General features: G+C 46.8%; 1 protein-coding gene and 1 long non-coding RNA gene across 2 annotated transcripts in view; one reads left to right on the top strand and one right to left on the bottom strand.

Annotated features, from left to right (window-relative positions):
- PITPNB (phosphatidylinositol transfer protein beta) overlaps positions 1 to 12,970 on the bottom strand; it is a 73,908-nt gene extending 60,938 nt beyond the window's left edge. The window contains exons 1-3 of the mRNA XM_039505066.1: positions 12,842 to 12,970; positions 4,906 to 4,936; positions 4,500 to 4,645 (exon numbers count right to left, since the gene is read on the bottom strand). Coding sequence (XP_039361000.1) covers positions 4,500 to 4,645; positions 4,906 to 4,936; positions 12,842 to 12,861 — 197 coding nt within the window. The 5' untranslated portion in view covers positions 12,862 to 12,970. The remainder of the gene's footprint in view (positions 1 to 4,499; positions 4,646 to 4,905; positions 4,937 to 12,841) is intronic.
- Positions 12,971 to 14,348: 1,378 nt separating this feature from the next.
- The window catches only part of LOC120386040, a 65,549-nt gene continuing 56,631 nt past the window's right edge, over positions 14,349 to 23,266 (top strand). The window contains exons 1-2 of the long non-coding RNA XR_005589497.1: positions 14,349 to 14,679; positions 15,421 to 15,530. This is a non-coding gene — a long non-coding RNA (uncharacterized LOC120386040). The remainder of the gene's footprint in view (positions 14,680 to 15,420; positions 15,531 to 23,266) is intronic.

Raw genomic sequence — 23,266 nt, 5'->3', positions numbered from 1 at the left:
TTTAATTCCTTATAATCACTTCACTACCTCTACTGTTTGATGCCCAGTTCCTGAACAGATTCCTTTTAAATGGAGAATATTTTCAGTGTCCCATGCCCTGTTAGATCAAGAAAGCAAGTTGAAAAGTCAGTGTGGCTACTTGGAGAAAAGAATGAAGGGGCCAAGAACAAGGCCAGTAACCCGGGCTGAAGTCCAACACTCTGGACAATCATTCAAGGTTCTTTCTACTTCAAATGGAATGGAAAAGTCATCTTTCCCTAAAGAATGGCTGGTAAGTAAAGATCACCTTTTCACCAGGATTGCTGAAGTGTGAGCTCATTCACTCTACAAGTACCACTGGTGACTGAGCACATGGGAGCGATCCAGAACAAAATGGCAAAATAACATTGTTATTTTCAAATATTCAACCTTAATGCTTTAAACAGATTTAAATGGAGACGGGCCAGCCAGAGCCAACCCAACAAAAATATTCTAACTTCACAGTAGCCACAGCAACCCTCTATGTCAAGTTCCAGATACAATTTTCCATATGCTTGTATCAGAGGGGTAGCCATGTTTGTTGCTTTTTACACATCCACACTAAGAGTCCTGTGGCACCTGATAGACTAACAGACGTATTGGAGCATGAGCTTTCGTGGGTGAATACCCACTTCGTCAGATGCAAGTGGGTATTCACCCACGAAAGCTTATGCTCCAATATGCCTGTTAGTCTATAAGTTGCCACAGAACTCTTTGTTGCCATATGCTTGTAGTTAGTTCCAACAGATCAGCTCATGTTTTGGCTCATGCTGCCAAGCTGGAACCTCTGTTTGGCAATAAAAAAAATTATCTGACTTGAACAAGTTTAATCTTGGATAGCAAAACACTGATTTGATTGGTTTGATAGCAAACATGAGATTTCAGTATTTAAAGTGAATTTACAATGTACACTGAAGAGTGCCTGTACCCACTTCCACCAAAAGGAAACACACCTAAGGATCAGACGTGAGCCAGCTGAACGACATTTATTTGATTTATATACAAAAGATATACACATCCCAAGCTCTATGCACCACTGACAAACACAAAAGCCACATATAAAGACTGAACCAGTAGCTGCTCCTCACTCCAAACCAGAAAAATTAACCAAAGACTAAATTAAAATCTGACAAATAGTCACCACTCCCCACCTTTACCATAAACATTAGCTCTTATCATACCCCTCCTTCCCCAAATGCCTAGGTAGCACAAGCTGAAGAACACCAAATCTGGCTATTTAAGAAATGCATTCACCACTTCGGGACCCTGTCAGCAGCTCCCTCTTTTAAACCAAGGGGGTTCCTGCTCTGGCTCTCTGCTGGGAGTGATGTCTCATTTTCATGTCACCTCAGTCTCCCAGACACTGAATCAGACATTGGACAGCACTGGCTGGGTCAAATGAGAAAGCACACACCAACATATTGAAATACGCCTCATTAACACCCCTTCTTCCCCGCCACTGATTCCGTGCATGTCTTGAATTGGCAGGGAGATAAAATTGAAAGCTGTTTGATTCCACATGGGAGCACTCTTGGGTATGATGAACAAGGATCCATCCTCCTCCTTTGGGAATGGTCAGCAACCTGAGAGAAGTCATATACATTCCCTCTACAGGCAAGTCAGCAACACCTCATAATTAATGGTATTGAAAGCTAATGATAGAAAACATCAGCAATGGACAGTGGATCTTCATTCAGTGCCAGGAGACCTTCAACGACATCCACCAGTGTAGTCTCTGTACTGTGCCCAGGTCTGACAAGGAGACCTGCAGCCTTCCCTGATATTATTGCCTTGCCCTAGTTTGTCTATTGTCTCTGTACCTTCAGTTTGTCTTTCCCCTTTCCATTTAGGCTACAACCCTTCAAATATGGCACACCGTCCTGTCTAAGGGATATTTCCACCCAGAAATTAATATGCACTAGGACATACCTAACTCTACATTTAGTTTAATAAAGGCACGTGCACGCGGAAAAGTGCCTTTGGGTTTTTTACTTTTTAAAGGAGTCGGTCAAACAGAAGAAGTAATTCATGAATAATTTCTTTATGAATTGATGGAAGAGAGTTAGCTAAATTATTGGAGTTTTGCTTAACTAGCTCTAGTTTTAAGTACGTAAAATGTTGAAGTAAAAACAAACAGGAATTACATCCTCATGTATCACAGAAAGTGCCCCTCCACACACACACAGCTCCTGAGGGAATTCTGCACCAAAAAATTAAAAATTCTGCAAAATTCTGCATATTTTGTCAAAACACAATATAATCACTCTAGTTTCAATTATTTTGGTAATTTATTTCAAAATACCTGTTAACACGTCAACAATACAGACAACAGCAAAAAGGATTCCCCCGGGAGCAGAGAGTTAAAGAAACCCCTATGACAACCCAGTTTCAGTTGGGGGTGTTGGAGGGGGCTGTGTGGGGCCCACAGAGCTCAGATACCCGCACTCCTCTCCCTGCAGAGCCCAGCCACCGGGCACCCCACTCCTTACAGAGCCCAGCAGCAGGGCAGCCCCCAGGCACCAGCACACGCAGAGCCTTTACTCGCTCCAATCTCTTTACTGTCCCACCGGGGGACGTGTTGTGATGCAGCCCTGCCTTTCCTCACCCTTTACCAGGTCCTCTCCGTCCCAGGAGAATGAGGATCAAGCAAAGCGTGCAGCCTCCTGCCCTGCCAGGCAGGGCGATCCGCTCACTTTGAGCTGGGCTCTGCAGACTTTAGCAGCCCCCAGTGGCAGCCAGAAATTCTGCAGAGTAAAGAGGAAATTCCGCTAAATTCTGTATTGCGCAGTGGCACAGAATTCCCCCCGGAGTAATATATTCTGAGGGAACCAAATCAAAAAGTGAAATATTACCGAGTCTCAGATCTCTTTTAAAAAAGAAAATACCTATTCTTAGAACATGTGAGCTCAGTGAACTAACTGGAAAGCTGTAAGGAACCCCACATTAAAGGCAGTCTATAAACAAGTCATACTCTAATGACTCAAGTTAAGACTCCTTATTTAATATCCATTTCGGTACTAAGTGATTTAGAAATAGTATTGCAACAGGGGCTCTAGAAATATATGACAGGCCAGCTGGGAGGCTCTGTTCCAACATACCCACAATTTTCATAATGTTTTGGAGGAAAAAAACTGAAGAGCAGTTTAAACAATTACAAGAGCTGAAAATTCTGATTTCTTGTAAAATCAGAAACTAGATATAGTAAGCCATGCAAAACAACACCAGCGACTATCATGGTGAGTAGTCCAACAGAAAATAAAGGAGGAGGGCTTCACTCCTCATGAACTTAGGTCAGCAAATGCCCGCACAAGTCAATTTCTACTAGATACACCACAAAATTGTAGCAACACACAAATTACCAGTATCTTAATCTTAAACTGAAATAGAACAAGTACAGCTTCCTGATGAAATGAAGCCCTGGCACGTCTTCATTACTAATCTGTACTGCAAACACCTGCCAAATTAAACACTAGCACAAAGCATAGGCTTAGTTGAATCCCAGATCCACTTTAGGTAAGGGAAATGAAAGACAACCAAGGAGGAATTACTTAGGTCAGAAAGTTATGTTTCTAACTTTGAAGACTTTGACATTACCAATCACAGAGAACTAGGAGGTGGTTCTGGTCAACAATTCAGTTTCTTGTTAGTCAATTTTTTCTAGGTCTTAAATACAAGCTTCTGTTCTATATTATTTAAGTCTTCAAAGAAAACCGTAATAGATACAGAACTATACTCTTTGGACCACTGGACAGTCTGTTTACAGTAGTGACAAGATCAAAATAGATTGGGGTCCCAGTAGCTGTAGCAAGATTCCAGCAACAATTTTAATAGGCAAATATTAATGAACATTTCCCATTCAAGAGCAGAAGTGGAAGACAACTGTACCCAGGATACTAAACCACTTTTTATACTAGACATCACACTGGTGCATGCGTGTCAAAACAGTAAGCAAGAAAATGACCTCAGATGAAATCCTCTTCCATAATTGTAAAAGGAACAAAAAACATAGCTCACTGGCAGCAAATATGGCCCAATTTCAGGAAGAGTCTAGGGAACTGTAGCCTGGCTGAGGTAGTGCTCACGTCGCACAGAGAAAGGTATCAAGTCAAGTCTTGTCAGAAATACATATTAGCAGGGATATGCTGCTGCCATGAATTTCTTCACTAACAAAAGCACAGGCTGAAGTATCACAAGCTTTGGGAAAACTCATGTATTTAACATGAGCAATTTGATGAGCTGTATAAAACAGCAGAAAAGTCTCCGCTGAATGAAGTGCCTAAAACTTACCTTTTTTGATGTCCAGACCTATTTTATGGTGTGCTCTTCTTCTTCCCAATTACCCTTCATAAAATTCCAAACTGGCTCTGAATATTTCCTGGTCAAGACTGAAGTGTACTGTACTTTTACATAATGAAAATAGAAGCTGGGAAATCATAGGTCAGTAGCTCCCCCCACAGAAAGAACACAAATAGATCCCTTACCTCTTTAAGTGATAGATTTTGTGGGTATACTGTCCCTTTTCACTATCCTTTTCGTAAGGCTCATTCTTTAAGACTTGAATTCCTTCACCACCTCCTGTTTCATTCTTACTAGCTTCTGCCACAGAGTAAAGTTGCCCAACTTGATACTGAAATTAAAAGATGCAAAATTTCAACATTAAAATGTGACAGAGGAAAACTGTTTAGTGTGTCAGAATTTAGGTATTTCAATTTGACCAGAGAACTTTGCTAGAGAGCTGAGACAAGTTTGCTCTGCCTCACTGATGGGACAGTAACTCACATCTGGTAGACTAATGGACACACATTACAGAATCAACATTTGGATCCAGGCTAATCAGTTTTTAAAATAAGACCATAAAGTCCAACAAGAAAGGTAGAGCGTACATACCTCTTGCACTGAACATGGTAAAACCACTCGGCTGAAAAAGAAAAAGGAACAAACTGAATGTATAAAATAAGCATCTAAACAGTCAGTCATCTGTTCCACAGGCAGGATCTGTATTAGCCTTTATAAAGATATTCATAAAAATGGCAAAATCTATGTTCATTGACCTTTTATAAAACAATACTAGTTAGACAAAATTACATAAGTAGAAAGTAATCAACCAAGTACAACCCCATGTTAGATACTTGTTATAAGGAAAAAAGTTTGAGTGGTTGAAATAGGGGAGGAATAAGGAGACCTAAGAATTATGTCCAGCTCTGCCATTGACGTGAAGTGACACCTCAGGCAAGTCACTTCAGAGAGTCAGCCTTTAAATGATTTGACCATCCTTTATTGCCTTAGTCTGATCTCCTGTACATCTCAGGCCACTACCACCACCCAGCACTCATGGGCCTCAGTTTCCTCACCTCTAAAACAGGAATGCAGATTTGTACAATACCTTGAGATCCTTGAATAACCACTGCTGCTGATGCAAAGTAAGGGCTTGTCTACACTGGTAATTTACAGTGCTGCACCTTTCTCGCTCAGGGGCGTGAAAAAACACCTCCCTGAGCGCAGCAAGTTTCAGTGCTGTGAAGCACCAGCGTAGACAGTGCACCAGCGCTGGTAGCTACACCCCTCGTGGAGGTGGAGCTTTTTTAAGAGTGCTGGGAGAGTGGCGCCGTGACCACACAAGGCACGTTAAAGCGACTGCCAGTGTAAACTAGCCCTAAGATAATGAATGAGAGTGACCACAAGTCTGAGTGCACTGAATTTCTTTAATTATTGCAACTATTAAGTACTCATTACAAAAAGTAAATATAGATTGCCTCATTGAATTTGGGAGAGCAAAGTGAGTGTATGACTGGGCAGGTACTTTACATACAGTGTTGATACATTTAATATAGCAGAGTTAAAATCACAAATATCAGGAAATGTTAATATTTCAACAGCCACAATTAAGCTTCTGTACATACAGTATTTACTAATTCTGTTCTCACTAAAAGCACATGTGCAATACAGCTAACTTAATATTGCTGTAAATCTTAAAATCACAATTATCTGGAATGTAAAAGTTACCCAAGAATTGACCAACTTAATATTGCATTAAGAATTTTTTTTTAATGTTTGTTTTTCCCAAGAAAAGGGGATGGGAGAATTTTCTGTATTTAAACTCAGTTTAGATACTACACTAACAAAGTGTATATGGAAAGGCGACAGGAATTAATGCTCCATTTTTGTTGCTCCTACTGTTTGGCCACACTGTCAAATCCAACTGGGTTACTAAAACTACAGGACATCAGTCGCCACTGGGAAGAGCTGCATCTCTGGAACAGAATGGCACAGTTTTCCTGTAAATAAAAGCTTGTATTTGTAGAATGCAGGAACAGTTACACACAGATCAACCGCTGTGAATTTTTTTATTTTTTTTTTTGCCACCCATAATTTTCTCTTGCTCCGAATGTTAGGACACTTGTCGGGCTGAGGAGTTTTCAATTAGACACCTGCAAACTTTTTTTTTTTTTTTAATACAAAATGCCCCGGCTATAGTGTCTGTTCCAGCATAAGCCTCTAGTAAGGCAGAATTTCGCAGAGATGCCACAAGGGGGGTCAAGAGTCAAAAGGCTTCGCTACAATTTTAGCTTCCCACTATGCATGCTTAGAAGCGGTTTATAATTACTTATAAAAATTATTTCTCCTTTGCCTCAACCCAACAATCTAGGGTTTTAATCCCCAGGGACTACCCATACATAGTTTTACTTTTTATACTTCAGCCGTGAAAGGATCTTTGAAATTCGCCTTCCCACAGAGAATATTTTATCTCATCCCGTAACTGAAAGCATTTTGCTTGAGCTTTCCAATATTTCACCTTCAAACAGAAACCAAGAACAGACGATTTCAGCCCTAAAGGTGAATAATTTGGAAAGCTACATGAATGAAACAGGGTGAGTAATAGAAACCAGCTTGTGTCCTAAAAAAATAATAATTCACCCACCCTAATTCATTTAAGCAACCTCACTATAGTGACTCATTCTCCTATCCTATAACAAGGCAAAACATAAAATGAGGTTCAATTTGGGAAAATACAGCTAATAAATCTCAGAAGAAAATAATCTGAAATACAGATAGTTGGTGGGAAGGAGAAACTTGGGAAGCAGTAGTTGCAAGGCCTATAGATAGCAGAGAGCACAGCAGATGAGAGTGTGCAATGGGATAGAATAGCAAAAAAGGCCAATGAAGTTTTGGGGCATGCATAAAGCAGTAGCACCACCCTCATTTTGTAGCAAGGAGGAGATTGTCTCTCTCACTAGAGCTGTAACATGCAGATACAGCTAAGATGCTGTATACATTCAGTTCTGGGCACCTGACTGCTGACATTACTGGTACCTGTTCAGTTGTCTCATAGATCTACAATACACAGCTCTTTATAAATTCTGAGACTACTCAGAGCTAAGAATTTTGGCCAAGAGCATTGCCTCCACAACCTAATCTGTACCTAAGGAGTGACTATTTCTATCAGACGCAGACCTTGCTACAATTATTTATGCCTTTAACACCCTGAGCTCAGATTATTGCAGCATGCTACACGTGATGACAGACCTTGCGATGATTTGGAAGCTAAAGTTAGTGGCAAATGTGGCTGTCCACTTGCTAAATGGGGTTTCCTGCAGGGAGCACATTATATAGCTGATCAATCCATCTACTGACTCCCAGGTGGAGTTCAAAGAGCTGTTTTGACCTATAAAGTGCAAAGTGGTTAATAAAATTAATTATTATGGCTAGTTAAGTGACAGCCCATCTCCCTATGCGTACTGCTGAGGTAGCAAGCAACAGAAATGCTCAAACTGGAGCCCCTTTGGTCTAAATAGGAGAAGGTGGTGCTTCTTACTCCAGAATGCACTCTGGGCCACTCCTCAGATTTGTTAATTTTCTAGACACTCTCCCAGGCTCATGTTTTCCCCTAGGCATACGGGGAGATGGGTTGATGGGATTAATTTAGAGATAATGATGATGGGGTACCGTCTACTGGGTTTTGGAGAGCAATTATTTGGAGATTGTTGGCATCTTGTGTTTACTTGTATTTTAATGCTGTATATTTTTAACTCTGTTTCGCATCTCAAGCACTGCAAAGATGCTTAAAATCAAAAACTGGAGCAAATTCTGATAACGGTTTATGCTGCTCTTAACAGGTTGAAATAATTCCTTATGCCAAAAGAGTGAAAAATAAGTATATAATAGTTTGGATAGTATGACAATGACAGTTGTGAAATTTGGGACACAGTTTGTGTCAAATACAAAATGCAAATAAAGTTGTATTACGTTGTACTGCGGTGAATGGGTATAAACACCAGAAGAAAGGCATTATTTGGAGGGGTCCAAGCAGGCATAACTAGGTGCAATTATATAAAGCTAAGCAACAAAAATATTTCGGTACATCACCAGGAAAAGCACTCTCCCAATGGAAATGGTGAGAGCCCCATAACTGAGCCCTTCAAAACTACACTACAAAAACCATTAGAAAACAATGTAGGGAACAAGCCTGCACTGGTCAGGGGAGGGAGCGAAATGAAACTGGTCTTTTCAAGCAGTGACGTCTATGAGTCATTGTGCCAACATTGCAGCCCAGAATCGAGGGACTCTTTCCCAACTGCTGTTGTAAGAGGGAGGTTTCTTTAGCTGACTGATTACTCATAACCCATCAGAAGGGAACTGTTAGATGCGTTCAACCACCTCTCCCTCTCTCAAACAAGCTGGCCATCTAAACAGCAGAGTCTCAGTGCAGTGATGCTCTGCACAGTCTGCAATGTTCATTTCTACCCTCTCATGGAGACTGTGAGGACAAATGAGAGTGGATAGAACACAGTAAAGCACAGGATGACAGTGCATATTAACCACAAATCACACGATTATCAGTATCTGTGCTATAAAGACAAGAGCTGAAGCATTATTTTGTACATTATGACTGTTGGCGGTGGTCCACATTTGACACTCCTTCGCTTGGCAGAGGAATTCGCTAAATATTGCTTAAGTTGCCACAGTATTAATTCCTAAAGCTAACGCTAGGGCGCCAAACATAAGAAACCTGGCCAGAAGTTCAGGTTATGTACAAGAAAGAAATATGTTCCTTTAACAAGTCACCATAGTTGACTTGGAAATGCAACATAAGGGAAAATTTATTCTGGACACAATGGGAATTTCTTCAACAAAACAAAATTCAGTGCAATGTCCAGCAGAGGAAGAGACATTTCAACATAATGGGAATTCGGCAATTTCATTTGCTACTAGATATTTTAGACATTGCCTCCAAACACCAACTCTGACATTGCTTTGGACAGGTGAAAAGAGCTAATTGTTTTAAAACAAAGAACCATCACTTTAAGCCAGCCGCTGCCTGCTGCCAATTCCATCCCTCGAGTTTGAGCAAAACCAACACTTTAAGACATTGCTGAATGAAAGGGCTCTAGAAGCTGAGCACTCAGAAACATTGTCAGATAGAATATGCAGTTTTCATCTAAGAAAGTGCAAAAGTTTGAGTCGGTCTTGGCAATTGACAATTCTTATTTCATCTCAATCTGTTATTGCGGTTTCTTGCACTTTAGCTTTTCCTTTATCTAACAGGTAAAGGATGCATAACACACCACAAGTTGTAGTTCCATACTTAAAACTACTATAGGTGTCTGCACTTGCATATTTATAGTACAATCTCAACAATTATACTGTGCTCCATAAACAACAATAAAATGGAAGAGATAAATCTGGCACATTGGTTAAAATGTGTGGCCAACACACTGCAATGATGCCAAGGGACAGGGCTGGTGCAAGGATATTTTGCGCCCTAGGTGAAATTTCCACCTTATGCCCCCACTCCGGCCTGGGGAGCCAGGGGCATCCCTAGCTATTTTGGTGCCCTATGCAGCCCCCTCTCCCCCAGGGGGGGGTTGTGTGGGGCCCTAGGCCTCCACAGGGGGAAGAGGGGGCCCAGGCCTCCACGGGAGTTGGGGGCTGGTCCCAGGCCTCCGTAGGGGACAGGGGGCTGGCCACTTCCTGTGGGAAGTGGACTGACCCAGCCCCAGCCTGCTCCGCTCCCCTGGCTCCCAGCCGCACCGCCAGCAAGTGCAGGGGGGTGGCTCCCCCCTCGCCCCAAGCCTGGGAGCCAGGGGAGTGGAGCAGACTGGGGCCGGGTCACTCCACTTCCTGCAGGAAGTAGCCAGCCCCCCTCCCCCTGTCCCCATGGAGGCCTGGGGCCAGCCCCCAACCCCGCTTCCCCCCGTGGAGGCCCCAGCCTGCTCTTCTCTCCTGGCTCCTGCCCTTGGAGGGAGGGGAGAACCGCCCCCCCCACTCACCAGCAGCACAGCTGGGAGCCAGGGGAGCGGACCAGGCTGGGGCCGGGTCACTCCACTCACCGTGCGGTGAGTGCAGGGTTGGACTTGGCTGCAATCTTCAGGGGAGTGGGGGGCGGGGTTGGGGTGGGAAAAGGCGGGGTTGCGGTGGGGCAGGGAGAAGAGCCGGGGATCCCCCCCTGCAGCAGCTCCCCACCCCCCCTCTGCCCCAGCTGACCTCCACTCTGCCTTCTCCCCTGAGCACGGCAGCACCGCTCCACTTCTCCCGCCTCCCAGGCTTGCGGTGCCAATCAGCTGTTTGGCGCCACAAGCCTGGGAGGGGGCGATAATTAGGGAGGGGGCGGCATGCTCAGGGGAGAAGGCGGAGTGGAGGTGAGCTGGGGCAGGGAGCGGTTCCCCTACACCAGTGGTCCCCAATGCGGTGCCCGCGGGCACCATGGCACCCATGGGGGCATCTTAATGCGCCCGCATCCTGGCCCCTGGGAGAGCACCTGCCGAAATGCCACCGAATTTCAGCGGCATTTCGGCGGGGACGCCTCTCGATGATGACGCTTGTCACCAACAAGTGACGTCATCGAGAGGCGTCGCCCCCCGAATTTTGGTGGGGACGCCTCTCGATGATGTCACTTGTTGACGGTAAGTGGCATCATCAAGAGGCGTCGCCGCCGAAATTCGGCGGCATTTCGGCAGGTGCTCCACCACCGCAGTGGCCCTTCGTCTGGTGCCTGCCAGACGAAAAGGCTGGGGACCACACTGCCCTACACCACCACCCCGCACCCCCCTGCCCCAGCTCACCTCCACTCCACTGCCTCCCCTGAACGCGCTTTTTGGCGCTCCCAACCACTTGGCGCCCTAGGCAGCTGCCTAGTTCGCCTAGTGGTTGCACTGGCCCTGCCAAGGGAACATTCTTTCCTTTAGAGAAGAAACCTCTAGTTGCTTCTCCTGCCACAAAAAATGAAAACGGAGTAAAGAACATGTGAAGTAAAATCATCATCATCGTCTGTTTGGCAATTATTAGGCCAGGTTCACAGGGTTATTTTAAAACTCAGTCACTCAGGTCTAATGTAAATTCAGAGCAAACTGATAATTCAAATTCATAGATTCGAAGGCCAGAAGGGCCTGCTGTAATCATCTAGCATAACCTCCTGTAAACAAGTCACAGAATTTCCCCAAAATAATTTCTAGAGCATCTTTTTTAGAAAAATATCCAACACTGATTTCAAAATAGTCAATGATGGAGAATCCACCATGACCCTTGGTAAACTGTTCAAATGGTTAAGGTGTACATTTTTGACAGGGTAATTATTTCCAGTCTGAATTAGTATAGCATCAACTTCCAGCCATTGGACCATGTTAGGTCTTTCTCAGCTAGACTGAAGAGTCCGTTATTAAATATTTGTTCCCCATGTAGATACACCTAGATTGTAATCAAGTCACACCCTAACCTCCCTTTGTTAAACTAAATAGATGGAGCTCTGTGAGTCTATCACTATAAGGCAGGTTTTCTAATCCTTTATTCACACTCCTGGCTCTTCTCTGAACCTGTTCCAATTGATCAATTCCCTTCTTGAATTGTGGGCACCAAAACTGAATCACAATATTCCAGCAGCACTAGAGCAGTGCTAAGTACAGAGGTAAAATAACCTCTCCACACCTACTAGAGATTCCCTTGTTTATGCACCCCAGGACCGCATTAGTTAGCTCTTTTGGCCACAGCATCAGACTGGGAGCTCACATTCAGCTGATTATCTCCCACAACACTCAAATCTTCCTCCCAGTCACTACTTCCCAGGCCAGAGTCCCCCATCATGTAACTAGGGCCTATATTTTTTATTCTTAGATGTATACATTTCTATTTAGCCATATTAAAACATATAGTTGGTGCACCATTTACCAAGCAATCCCAGATCACTCTGAATCAGTGACCTGTCCCTCTTCATTACTTTATTTATCATTCTCCAAATTTGTGCGTCAATAGCAAACTCAGTCAGTGATGATTTTACATTTTCTTCGAGGTTATTGATAAAAATATTAAATAGCATAAAACTAACCCTTGCAAAACCTCAATGGAAATACACCTGCTCGATGATTATTCCCGTTTACAATTAGGGGGGCGGCAGTGACAGGCCCGGGAGCCAAGGTGGGGGCGCAAGACCGGGCGGGGGCGAGGGGCCCGGGGGGGGGGGCAAGGCCGGGCCGGCGGAGGTTGGCAGCAACGGGCCCAGGACGGGGGCGAGGGGCCGAAAAGGGAGGGCAACAGCGACGGTCCCGGGGAGGGGAGGCGGCAAGGCCGAGGGGCCCAGGGCGGCCAAGGCCGGGCGGGGGCGAGGGGCCCGGGGCGGGCAAGACCGGGCGGGGGCGAGGGGCCGGGGGGGGGCGGCCAAGGCCGGGACGGGCGGGGCTGGCGGCGACGGGCCGGGGCCGGGGCCGGGGCCGGAACTGAGCGAGGCGCTGAGGAGACGGGCCGGAGCCCGGAGCGGAAGAGGGGCGGGGCGGGGCGGCCCTGCCCGCGGGGACGCTCGATGCATGGCGCGGTCGCTCCCCAGCCCCCGACTCACAATTCCTTGATGAGCACCATCTTCCCGTACGCAGAGCCGCAGTGCGCAGGCGCGACCGGCACCGCTTACCCAGACTTCACCTCGCTGTTTCCGGGATCCGAACCCCGCCCCTACGCGGCAACGCGCCCAATCCCCGAAGCGCCAGCGTGATCGCGCCAGCCTCCGCCCAAACTAGCCAATGAGCGATGCCACCAGCACCGCAGGTCACCGCCCCTAATCGAGTCCAATTAGGAACCCCGAGCTCCTTCATCGACCAATCCCTGAGCACCGCTCCTCCGAGAAACTCGCCGTGTTCTCATCAGCCAATCACCGCGCCCAGGACCCTCCGTGTCGCCTACGGCCCCGCCCTCGAGAGCCTCGAAGCCGCCCAAGGGCCACACCCGTCCCAGGGGGCGCCTCCGCCCGGCAGGGCCGCCATGGTGTCACTGGTGGCAGGGCCCTAGGCGGGCCGGGTCCCGCCTCTGTAGAGCCCCCCCTCCCCACCCGGGCCGGGCCACAGCCACCCCTCCCCCACCTCGGTAACACCCCTCTAGAGCCCCCCCCCAACCTCGGTAACACCCCTATAGAGCCCCCCGCCACACCCTATAGAGTCCCCTCCCCCACCTCGGTAACACCCCTCTAGAGCCCCCCCACACCCCTCCCCCACTTCAGTAACACCCCTCTAGAGCCCCCCCCAACCTCGGTAACACCCCTCTAGAGCCCACTGCCACACCCTATAGAGTCCCCTCCCCCACCTCGGTAACACCCCTCTAGAGCCCCCCCATCCTCGGTAACACCCCTATAGAGCCCACCGCCACACACTATAGAGTCCCCTCCCCACCTCGGTAACACCCTCTAGAGCCCCCGCCACACCCTATAGAGTCCCCTCCCCCACCTCGGTAACACTCCATAGAGTCCCCCCACCTTGGTAACACCCCTATACAGCCCCCCCCACACCCCTCCCCCACCTCAGTAACACCCTATAGAGTCCCCTCCCCCACCTCGGTAACATCCCGTCTAGAACCCCTGCCTGGGCCAAGCCACACTCCATAGACACCCCCTCCCCGCCTTGGTAACACCCTGTAGAGCCCCTGTGCCACACCCTATAGAGGCTCCTCCCCCACCTCAGTAACATCCCTTATAGTGCCTCCCATGCTGCACCCTATAGAGTCCCCGCCCCCCCCGTGGTAACATCCCTTATTGAGCCCCCCACGCCACACCCTATAGAGTCCCCTCCCCACCTTGGTAATATCCCGTAAGGAGGCCCCCCCCCCCAGAGGCCCCTCCCCCACCTCAGTAACATCCCTTATAGAGCCCCACATGCTACACGAAGGGTAGGCAACCTATGGCACACGTGCCGAAGGCAGCACACAAGCTGATTTTCAGTGGCACTCACACTGCCCAGGTCCTGGCCACCGGTCAGGGGGCTCTGCATTTTAATTTAATTTTTAAATGAAGCTTCTTAAACATTTTAAAAACCTTCTTTACTTTACATGCAACAATAGTTTAGTTATATATTATAGACTTATAGAAAGAGACCCTCTAAAACATTAAAATGTATGACTGGCACACGAAACCTTAAATTAGAGTGAATCGATGAAGACTCGGCCCACCACTTCTGAAAGGTTGCCAACCCCTGCGTTATACCCTATAGAATCTCCCTCCCTCACCTTGATAGCGTCCCTTATAGAGCCACCCCATAGAGTCCCCCTCCCTCACTTGGGTGGCATCCCTTATAGAGCCCTGCCCAAACACACACATCACACCCTGTAGAGTCCCTCAACCTGGTGTCTCACAATTTAGGGCCCCACAACAGTGCTGTCCTCTGACTTGGAAGGCAGAGATTTTAATCAGTAAGTGTAAGTAAATGTTGATTTCTCCATACACACACACACACACACACAGATGAAAAAATATTTCCATTGTTAATAAAAATTTATAGACAAGGCAAAGGAAGAAAAATATTGTTTGAGAGCTGAAGTTTGATTTATGGATATTTGTATGTTTTGACATGTAATGTTGACAATTTGTGATTTTTATCTTTATGAAGCTTTAACTTTCAGAATCTAAGCAGGTACTGTCATTAATTATGTTCTGACACCTCCCCCCCCCATTATCTCCTGCAATTTTGAACATATCAAATGATAAAAATAAAAAATGCTTTAAAATAAGCATTGTCTGTCTCAATTCTAAAAATATATACATTTAATTCTGCCAAGCCCATCCATATGTCAGTTCCTCCACTAAGTGTTACACCCTAAACCAAACCACTCACTCACCCCCAGTGCAAGCATCACAGCCAATACAAAGCTCCACCTCACAGCTGGGAGCTAGATTCTGTATCATCTATGGGCATGTACGTGCGTGCACGTACAGGATTATATTGAGAGTCTTGTGATATGTGATGTTGTCCTAAAGCTCCAGCTCCTGGAGTAATGAGATTATGAGAATCTTTTTCAGTTAGAAGAAAAAGAGTAAGTTTCTAACTCTGGTGATTGCAGAGAAAACCTTGAAAATATGAACCAAGTGACTCTGGAGGCTCAGGGACTAGACAGCAATAAAAAATAATCCAACTTTTTTTTTAATCTCATCATTTTTAGGCCCCCAAAAGTCATGAGATGTGTGACCCATGAGTTTTGAACTTTTGGAGCTGGCCATATTGTTGATGCAACAATTTATATATTCTCCTGTCTAGAGCTTTTCGAAAAAGGTAAGTTGATTTTGCAGACAATTTCTTTTGTTTGAAATCTTAGGTACAGTAATTGTTTTGGATTTACAAGAAATTTTCTAAAGAATTTTTTTTAATTGTTTTCACTGGGGGTACTTTCCCTCTTTTAGTCCCTTCTAGTGGAAAAAAGGAGGCATACTTCTTGTTAAAGTGAAAGAAAGTGATTTCCCATTTTGATGGGTGTACATACCCCACATGGGGCCCAAAAGGGTTAAGGGACAGTACTGGGTCCAGGTAGCCATGCCCCTCCAGACCTGCAGAGCATCCTACAGCTGGACAGGAAGCTTACAAGGGAGTAACCCTGCTCATTCTGGGGGAGGCTGGCTTGGAAGACAGACTTATCTTGAGAGCTCCTGGACAAGGGTGCTGAAGAAGCCTCCCGGCGGGCTGAGCCCAGTTGGGGCCGAAGGTTTAGTTGCCTCTTCTTTTTCTTTTGTTACTGGATGTTACACTTGAAGTCATGGAGGAGAGAGAGATAGTAGGAAGTGACCCAGGGAGGATAACTCCGAGGGCACTCCAGGATGCCTGACCCCCTTGACTCTCACAGAACCCTAGGTAGGAGCCTGGTGGAATAGGAGGGCCTGGGTTCCCTTACCAGCTGCCCCTTCAGCAAGCAAGGCATAAGCTTCATTCCAATCTTGCTCCCCCTCTGATAAGAAGAGGACAAGGACATTGCACTCAAGGTGAAGCTAAACCCATCCTCAGGTGAGGAACTGGTCAGAAAGGCCTTCCTGCTGAGAGGTATATGGGGAGCACTACCCACAAGACCACCTGGCCCGGTAATGAGACTTTAGCTCTATTACACCCATCCAAATTTTTTTTTAAATGTAATAAAAAAAATAAAAAAATTTGTTTAAAAGTGTTATTTGAGCAATAAAAGAAATAAATGAAAACAAATTTCTATTCAATCAAAAAACTTGTTCTGTTGAAAAACTTTTGAAAAGAAAAAATTAAACTGGTGTCTCTCCCCTGGATCTCACATCCTACAGACTCACTCTATAATCCCCAACCAGGTACTAAATGCTGTAGAGTTCCCCCACCCCAGCAACCCCAGTCTGTAGGGCCTGATACACCCATTACCTGGGGATAGCACTTTTGTAGGGGCTCATACCCATCCCCTTCACCCTGGCAGTATGCTCATGCTCACACAACATACTACATTAGGCCCTCATTTCCTCAGTGCCACACCTTATATGTTCCATCCTCCTAAAATGCAAGTGCCATGCACCAGACATACCTTGCCCCATTCCTGGTACATATAATATCAGGGGTCTCAAACTCAGTTTACCTTAGGGCCAGAGCCAGTCTTCAAATCCTCCCAGAGGGCCAATGTCACTCATGCTGCCCAGAACCCACCCCCCCAAATTCTGCCCCCCACCCTGCCTAAGGCTCTGGGATGGAGTTTTGGTGGGGGAGGAGGTCTGTGGTAGGGGATTGGGGTGCAGGCTCTGGGAGGAAGTTTGGGTGCAGAAGGGGTGAGAGGCTGGGCTCTGGGAGGGAGTTTGGGTGGAGAAGGGGGTCTGGGGTGCAGGCTCTGCGAGGGAGTGGTGGGGGGAGTGCAGACTCTGGGAAGGAGTTTGGAGGGTGGGGAGAGGTGCAGGCTCTGAGAGGAAGTGTGTGGGAAGGGGGTGCAGGCTCTGGAAGGGAGTTTGGGGGCTGGGGTAGTGTGGGGAGGAGGTGCAGGCTCTGGGAGGGGGTCAGGGGTGTGGTGCTTACCTGGAGCTCCAATGTGGGGCGGGGCAGGCCAGGCCGGGCTGGGGTGCCTCCGCGCGCTTCTGCCCCCAGGCACCGCCCCGCTGGCAGCCACTAGAGCGAGCAGGCAGATGCCGCTTAGCTCCACTGCGCTGCCGGGGGCCCCTGAGTGGGGAGCGCCCGGGGGCAGCAGGTGCGGCCCGGGGAGAGACCCAGCCACAAAACTGCTTGGAGCCCCACGGGCCACGTTGGGGAGGCTCGTGGCCCACGGGCTGGGAATTTGAGACCCCTGTATTATATGAATCCTCCATACTGGGCTGCAAGATGGCTACATGGTTTATAGGCCCCTATACAAACCCCAGAGTGTGAAAATCTTACAATGTACAACAGGGGCACTGGACCACGAATACCTACACTGGTCCCTGGGCACATGGATTACATACTATAAAGTTTTTTTTCCTTTGTCTCATCTGGCTGAATGAGTAAGACATGGTAGGGTTTTTCTCTGTTTGCGTTCTATCAGGCAATGTAGTGAGAGGGTGTCATAGGCCAGCTGCACATGGTTGGCCAAGTTTTCCCCCAATAGCATGGAGATGGAATAATCGTCATAGACAGCAAAAGTTCACTTTCCTGACCAGTCCTTGTACTGGTCTTCAGGGATGCTGTACCCATGGCAGGTCCTTTTAAAAATTTTTAAGAAGGCCTCAGTGTCCTCACCTGCCATGTAGGTGGGAAATTTCTTGGGATGGGGAACAGTGCCTGGATTGTTAGGGTTGGCTGGAACATTTGGGTTAGCTTTTGCTAATCCCAGGGCCTGCTGGTGGGCCTCCCTCTGGAGCTCCAACGCCCTCCTGTGGTCAGCCTCTCTGGCTTGTTGCTTCTCCATGTCTTTTTTGTGGTTAGCTGTTTGACTGGTACTCATGTCTTTGGGCTTTCTGGTGCTGGCCACACCCCTCTGCAGTCAGGGAATTTTCTGTGTGGCTTGCTGGTGTTGCTTTCTGGTGCTGGCCCCACCCCTCTTCAGTCAGTGAACTGGTTCCCCCAATTCCTAACCCTTTCTATTCCCGGAGAGACTGAATAGAAAAGAAACAAAAACTCTGCATTTGCATTTGGTGTTATGCTGATGTAGCTGGTTCACAGCTACCAACTGTGCTTTAGACTGAGAAAGAGAAAAAAAAATGTCCCCCTCCTCCTCACAGCACTAAACAAACCGGTCTTGCAACTGTTTTTTGCAAATGGCTAAGTACCCTCTCAGTAGGTGTCCCTTCTAACAAAAGCCTTGTTAGAAAACCCTACGCCTCCTTTTCCTCAAGCTGCCTGTCCAAGCAACCAGAAAGAAAAACTGCTTCCAACAAAGCCTGCTAGAAAACTTTATTCCCTCCAGCTAGCCTTGCTGAAAATCTCCTTCTAACAAAGCCAGTTAGAAAACCTTGTCTGTTTGCCTTCGGGGTATCTCTCCCTTCTAGCCTGTATTCCTGGTTCTTAATACATCCCAACCGCTGCCTACCATGTCATAGGTCTCACCCCCACTTGGGGCTGTTGGGTTCCAATATGGGGACCTGCATGGATTTATCTAAACTTAAATCCTAGTTTAGATCTGGTAAAAGCTGCCACCACCCAATAATGTACGTGTATTGGGACACAGTCCTTCCCCAAACTTCCCCTGGGGAACACAGATTCAATCTCCCTGAATCTCTACACACAGGGAAGCAGCCCACTTCCCCCCTCCTTCTCTCCTAGCCACTCTGGAGAGAATCACACCGATTCAACCCTGTGAATCAACCTCAGGAGGAACTCACTCTTCCCCCCTCCCCTTCCCTTGAATCTCCACAAGAGAAGGAATTAACCAAGTCCAAAGAAAAGAATTTATTAAAGAAAGAAAAAGTACACTATCTCTGTATTACCAAGATGCAAAAATACAGGGTCTAAACTTATCAATCTCTGGAGCGAATCCCCCCCTCCTTTCTTTCTCAGTAAAAGCAAAGTAACAGCAAACAGAAATAAAGAATTTCCTTCAGCAAACACACAATTGCAAATGTAGAAATCAAATTATAAGACTAATCCGCCTTTCTAATTAATACTCACTATTAGATAGTAGGAACTACTCCAGGAGAACTTGGAGACATGACTGGCCTCTCTTAGATCCAAAGAGAGCACTCAGAGCCAACAAGGAACACAGACAAAGGCTTCCCTCCACAGAGATTTGAAATTATCCTGTCCCTTGATTGGTCCTCTGGTCAGATGTTCCTCAGGTACTGCATGTTAACCCTTTACAGGTAAAAGAGACCTTAACCCTTAACTATCTGTTTATGACAGAGGGGGATATTCATAGTTTCACAGGCCAGAAAACAATGCTCTGATCATCTAGTCTCATCTCCATAGGCCATAGAATTTCCCAAAAATACTTCCTAGAGCAGATCTTTTAAGAAAAGCATCTGCTCTTGATTTAAAAATTGTCAGTGATGGAGACTCTATCATGACACTTGGTAAATTGTTCCAATGGTTAATTACTCTCACTGTTAAGAATTTATGCCTGATTTCCCGTCTGAATTTATCTAGTTTCAATTTTCAGCCATTGGATCATGTTAGACCTTTCTCTGCTGGACTGACGAGCCCATTATTAAATATTTGTTCCCTGTGTAGATACTTATAGACCAGGGGTCGGCAACCTTTCAGAAGAGGTGTGCCGAGTCTTCATTTATTCACTCTAATTTAAGGTTTCGCGTGCCAGTCATACATTTTAACATTTTTAGAAGGTCTCTTTCTATAAGTCTATAATATATAACTAAACTATTGTTGTATGTAAAGTAAATAAGGTTTTAAAAATGTTTAAGAAGTTTCATTTAAAAATAAATTAAAATGCAGATCTCCCCGGACCGGTGGCCAGGACCTGGGCAGTGTGAGTGCCACTGAAAATCAGCTCGTGTCCCGCCTTCGGCACATGTGCCATAGGTTGCCTACCCCTGTTATAGACTAATCAAGTCACCCCTTAACTTTCTCTTTGTTAAGCTAAATAGATAGACCCAAAGAGCTCATTCACTAAAGGCATGTTTTCTAATCCTTTTATCATTCTTGTGGTTCTTCTTTGTATTCTCTGGTTTATTAACATCCTTCTTGAATTGTGGGCGCACCATAACTGGACATAGTATTTCAGCAGCGGTTGCATCAGAGCCAAATACGGAGGTAAAATAACCTTTCCACTCCTATTCAAGATTCCCCTGTTTATGCACACAGGGATTGCATTAGCTCTTTGGGAGCATAAACAGCATCGCATTGGGAATTCCTGTTCAACTGATTATCCACCACCACCCCTAAGTCATTTTCAGAGTCATTTGCTTCCCAGCATAGAGTCCTTGTCCTGTAAATGTGGCCTAAATTGTTTGGTTTTAGACATTAACATCAAAACACATATTGTATGCTTGTGCTCAGTTTACCAAGCGTGCAAGATTGTTCAGAATCAGTAACCTGTCCTCTTCATTCTTCACCGCTCCCCCAATTTTTGGGTCATCTGAAAACTATATTTACTCTTCTGAAAGAGAAAAAAAGGCCTTGGCTGTATGACTCATACCATCCATAAAAGGGCAAACGGCATTAATTGGGCTCTACAACTTCTTCTTCTTCCCCTTTTCCCAGCTAGTTGGTGTTGAGTTGCCAAATCTGTGCAATGCATCCAAGGGTGCTGAGGGAGTTGGCTGATGAGATTGCAGGGCCATTATCTTTGAAAACTCGTGGCGATCGAGGGAGGTCTCGGACAATTGGAAAAAGGCAAATATAGTGCCCATCTTTAAAAAAGAGGAGGAGGAGAATCTGGGGAACACCTCAGTCCCTGGAAAAATCATGGAGTAGGTCCTCAAGGAATCCATTTTGAAGCAGTTGGAGGAGAGGAAGGTGATCAGGAACAGTCAACATGGATTCACCAGGGGCAAGTCATGCCTGACCAATCTGATTGCCTTCTGTGATGAGATAACTGGCTCTGTGGATATGGGGAAAGCAGTGGACGTGATATACTTTGACTTTAGCAAAGCTTTTGATATGGTCTCTCACAGTATTCTTGCCAGCAAGTTAAAGAAGTATGGATTGGATTAATGGACTATAAAGTGGATAGAAAGCTGGCTAGATTGTCAGGCTCAACTGATAGTGATCAGCAGCTCAATGTCTAGTTGGCAGCTGGCATCAAGCAGAGTGCCTCAGGGGTCGGTCCTGGGGCTTTTTCTCCCAACATCTTCATTAACGATTTGGATGATGGGATGGATTGCACCCTTAGCAAGTTGGTGGATGACACTAAGCTGGGAGGAGAGGTAGATACACTGGAGGGTAGGGATAGGGTCCAGAGTGACTGAGACAAATTGGAGGATTGGGCCAAAAGAATTCTGATGAGATTCAAGGACAAGTGCAGAGTCCTGCACTTAGGACGGAAGAATCCCAGGCACCGCTACAGGCTGGGGACCGACTGGCTAAGCAGCAGTTCTGCAGAAAAGGACCTGGGGATTATAGTGGACGAGAAGATGGAGATGAGTTAGCAGGGTGCCCTTGTTGGCAAGAAGGCTAACGGCATATTGGGCTGTATTACTAGGAGCACTGCCAGCAGATTGAGGGAAGTGATTATTCTCCTCTGTTTGGCACTGGTGAGGCCACATCTAGAGTACTGCATCCAGTTTTGGGCCTCCCGCTACAGAAGGGATGTGGACAAATTGGAGAGAGTCCAGCAGAGGGCAACAACAATGATTAGGGGGCTGGGTCACATGACTTATGAGGAGAGGCAGAGGGAACTGGGCTTATTTAGTCTGCAGAAGAGAAGAGAGAGGGGGGATTTGATAGCAGCGTTCAACTACTTGAAGGGGGGTTCCAAAGAGGATGGAGCTCGGCTGTTCTCAGTGGTGGCAGATGACAGAGCAAGGAGCAATGGTCTCAAGTTGCAGTGGGGGAGGTCTAGGTTGGATATTAGGAAAAACTATTTCACTAGGAGGGTGGTGAAGCACTGGAATGGGTTACCTAGGGAGGTGATGGAATCTCCATCCTTAGAGGTTTTTAAGGCCCTGCTTGACAAAGCCCTGGCTGTGATGATTTAGTTGGTGTTGGTCCTGCTTTGAGCAGGGGGGTTGGACTAGATGACGACCTGAGGTCTCTTCCAACCCTTATCGTCTATGATCAGCCTTTTCCGGGCTTGCTGGTCCAATGCACACTCCGTATCCTCTCTCTCCTCTCATACACAGTCTATCCACCATTTTCTTGGCCATCCTCTTGTTCTTTGCCTGTGATCTCCAGTCTCAAATGCCTGCCTAACAGGATTCCCTTCATCCGTCTGTCGTACGTACCACCTCAGTCACCTCTCTTGCGGCTTCTCCAGGATACTGCAGATCTTGGGCTCAGTGGCAGATTTAGAGTTAGTGGGGCCCAGTGGGCAGCTTCTTTTTCGGGGGCCCCCCTTCGGGACCCAGCCAAGAAAAAGAATATTCTCTTTTATTTCCCCCGCCCTCCTTTTCATTCTTTTTTTCTTCTTCCTCCTCCTCCTATATTATAAGTAATGGGAAGTAAATGAAAATAAAGTGAGGTACCTTGATTGGGGTGCAGGAGAGGATTCGGGGGGGTGGGCTCTGGGAGGCAGTTTGGGTGCTGGGTACGGGCTCTGGGTTGTTGCAGGGAGTTGGAGTGTGGGAGAAGGGGTGAGGGCTCTGGGAAGAAGTTTGGATGTGGGGTGCAGGCTCTGGGCTGGGACAGGGGGGTTGGGGAGCAGTGGGGTGGTGCTTACCTCGGGCGGCGTGGCTCCCAAAGCAACCAGCACACACACCCCTCCGGTGGCGGCTCCTAGGCGAGGAAGGCCAGGGGAGCTGTGGAGTCAGCACTTGAGGCAGGGACAGCGCACACACACACACACACACACATCCCGCTTCCGGGAGTGGTGCAGAAGGTGGGAAGTAGAGTGGTAGGGAGCCACCTTAGCCCTGCTGCTGGCACACCTCTGCGCACCCCTTGGGGGTCAGCAGGCCTCCATGCGCTGCCCAGAGTGGGGGCAGCACGCTTAGCTG

Source organism: Mauremys reevesii, linkage group 18, assembly GCF_016161935.1.
Source record: "Mauremys reevesii isolate NIE-2019 linkage group 18, ASM1616193v1, whole genome shotgun sequence".
Classification (NCBI taxonomy): Eukaryota; Metazoa; Chordata; order Testudines; family Geoemydidae; genus Mauremys; species Mauremys reevesii.
The sequence above is the reverse complement of the archived record's forward strand: the minus strand, read 5'-3'. Positions and strand labels throughout refer to the sequence as shown.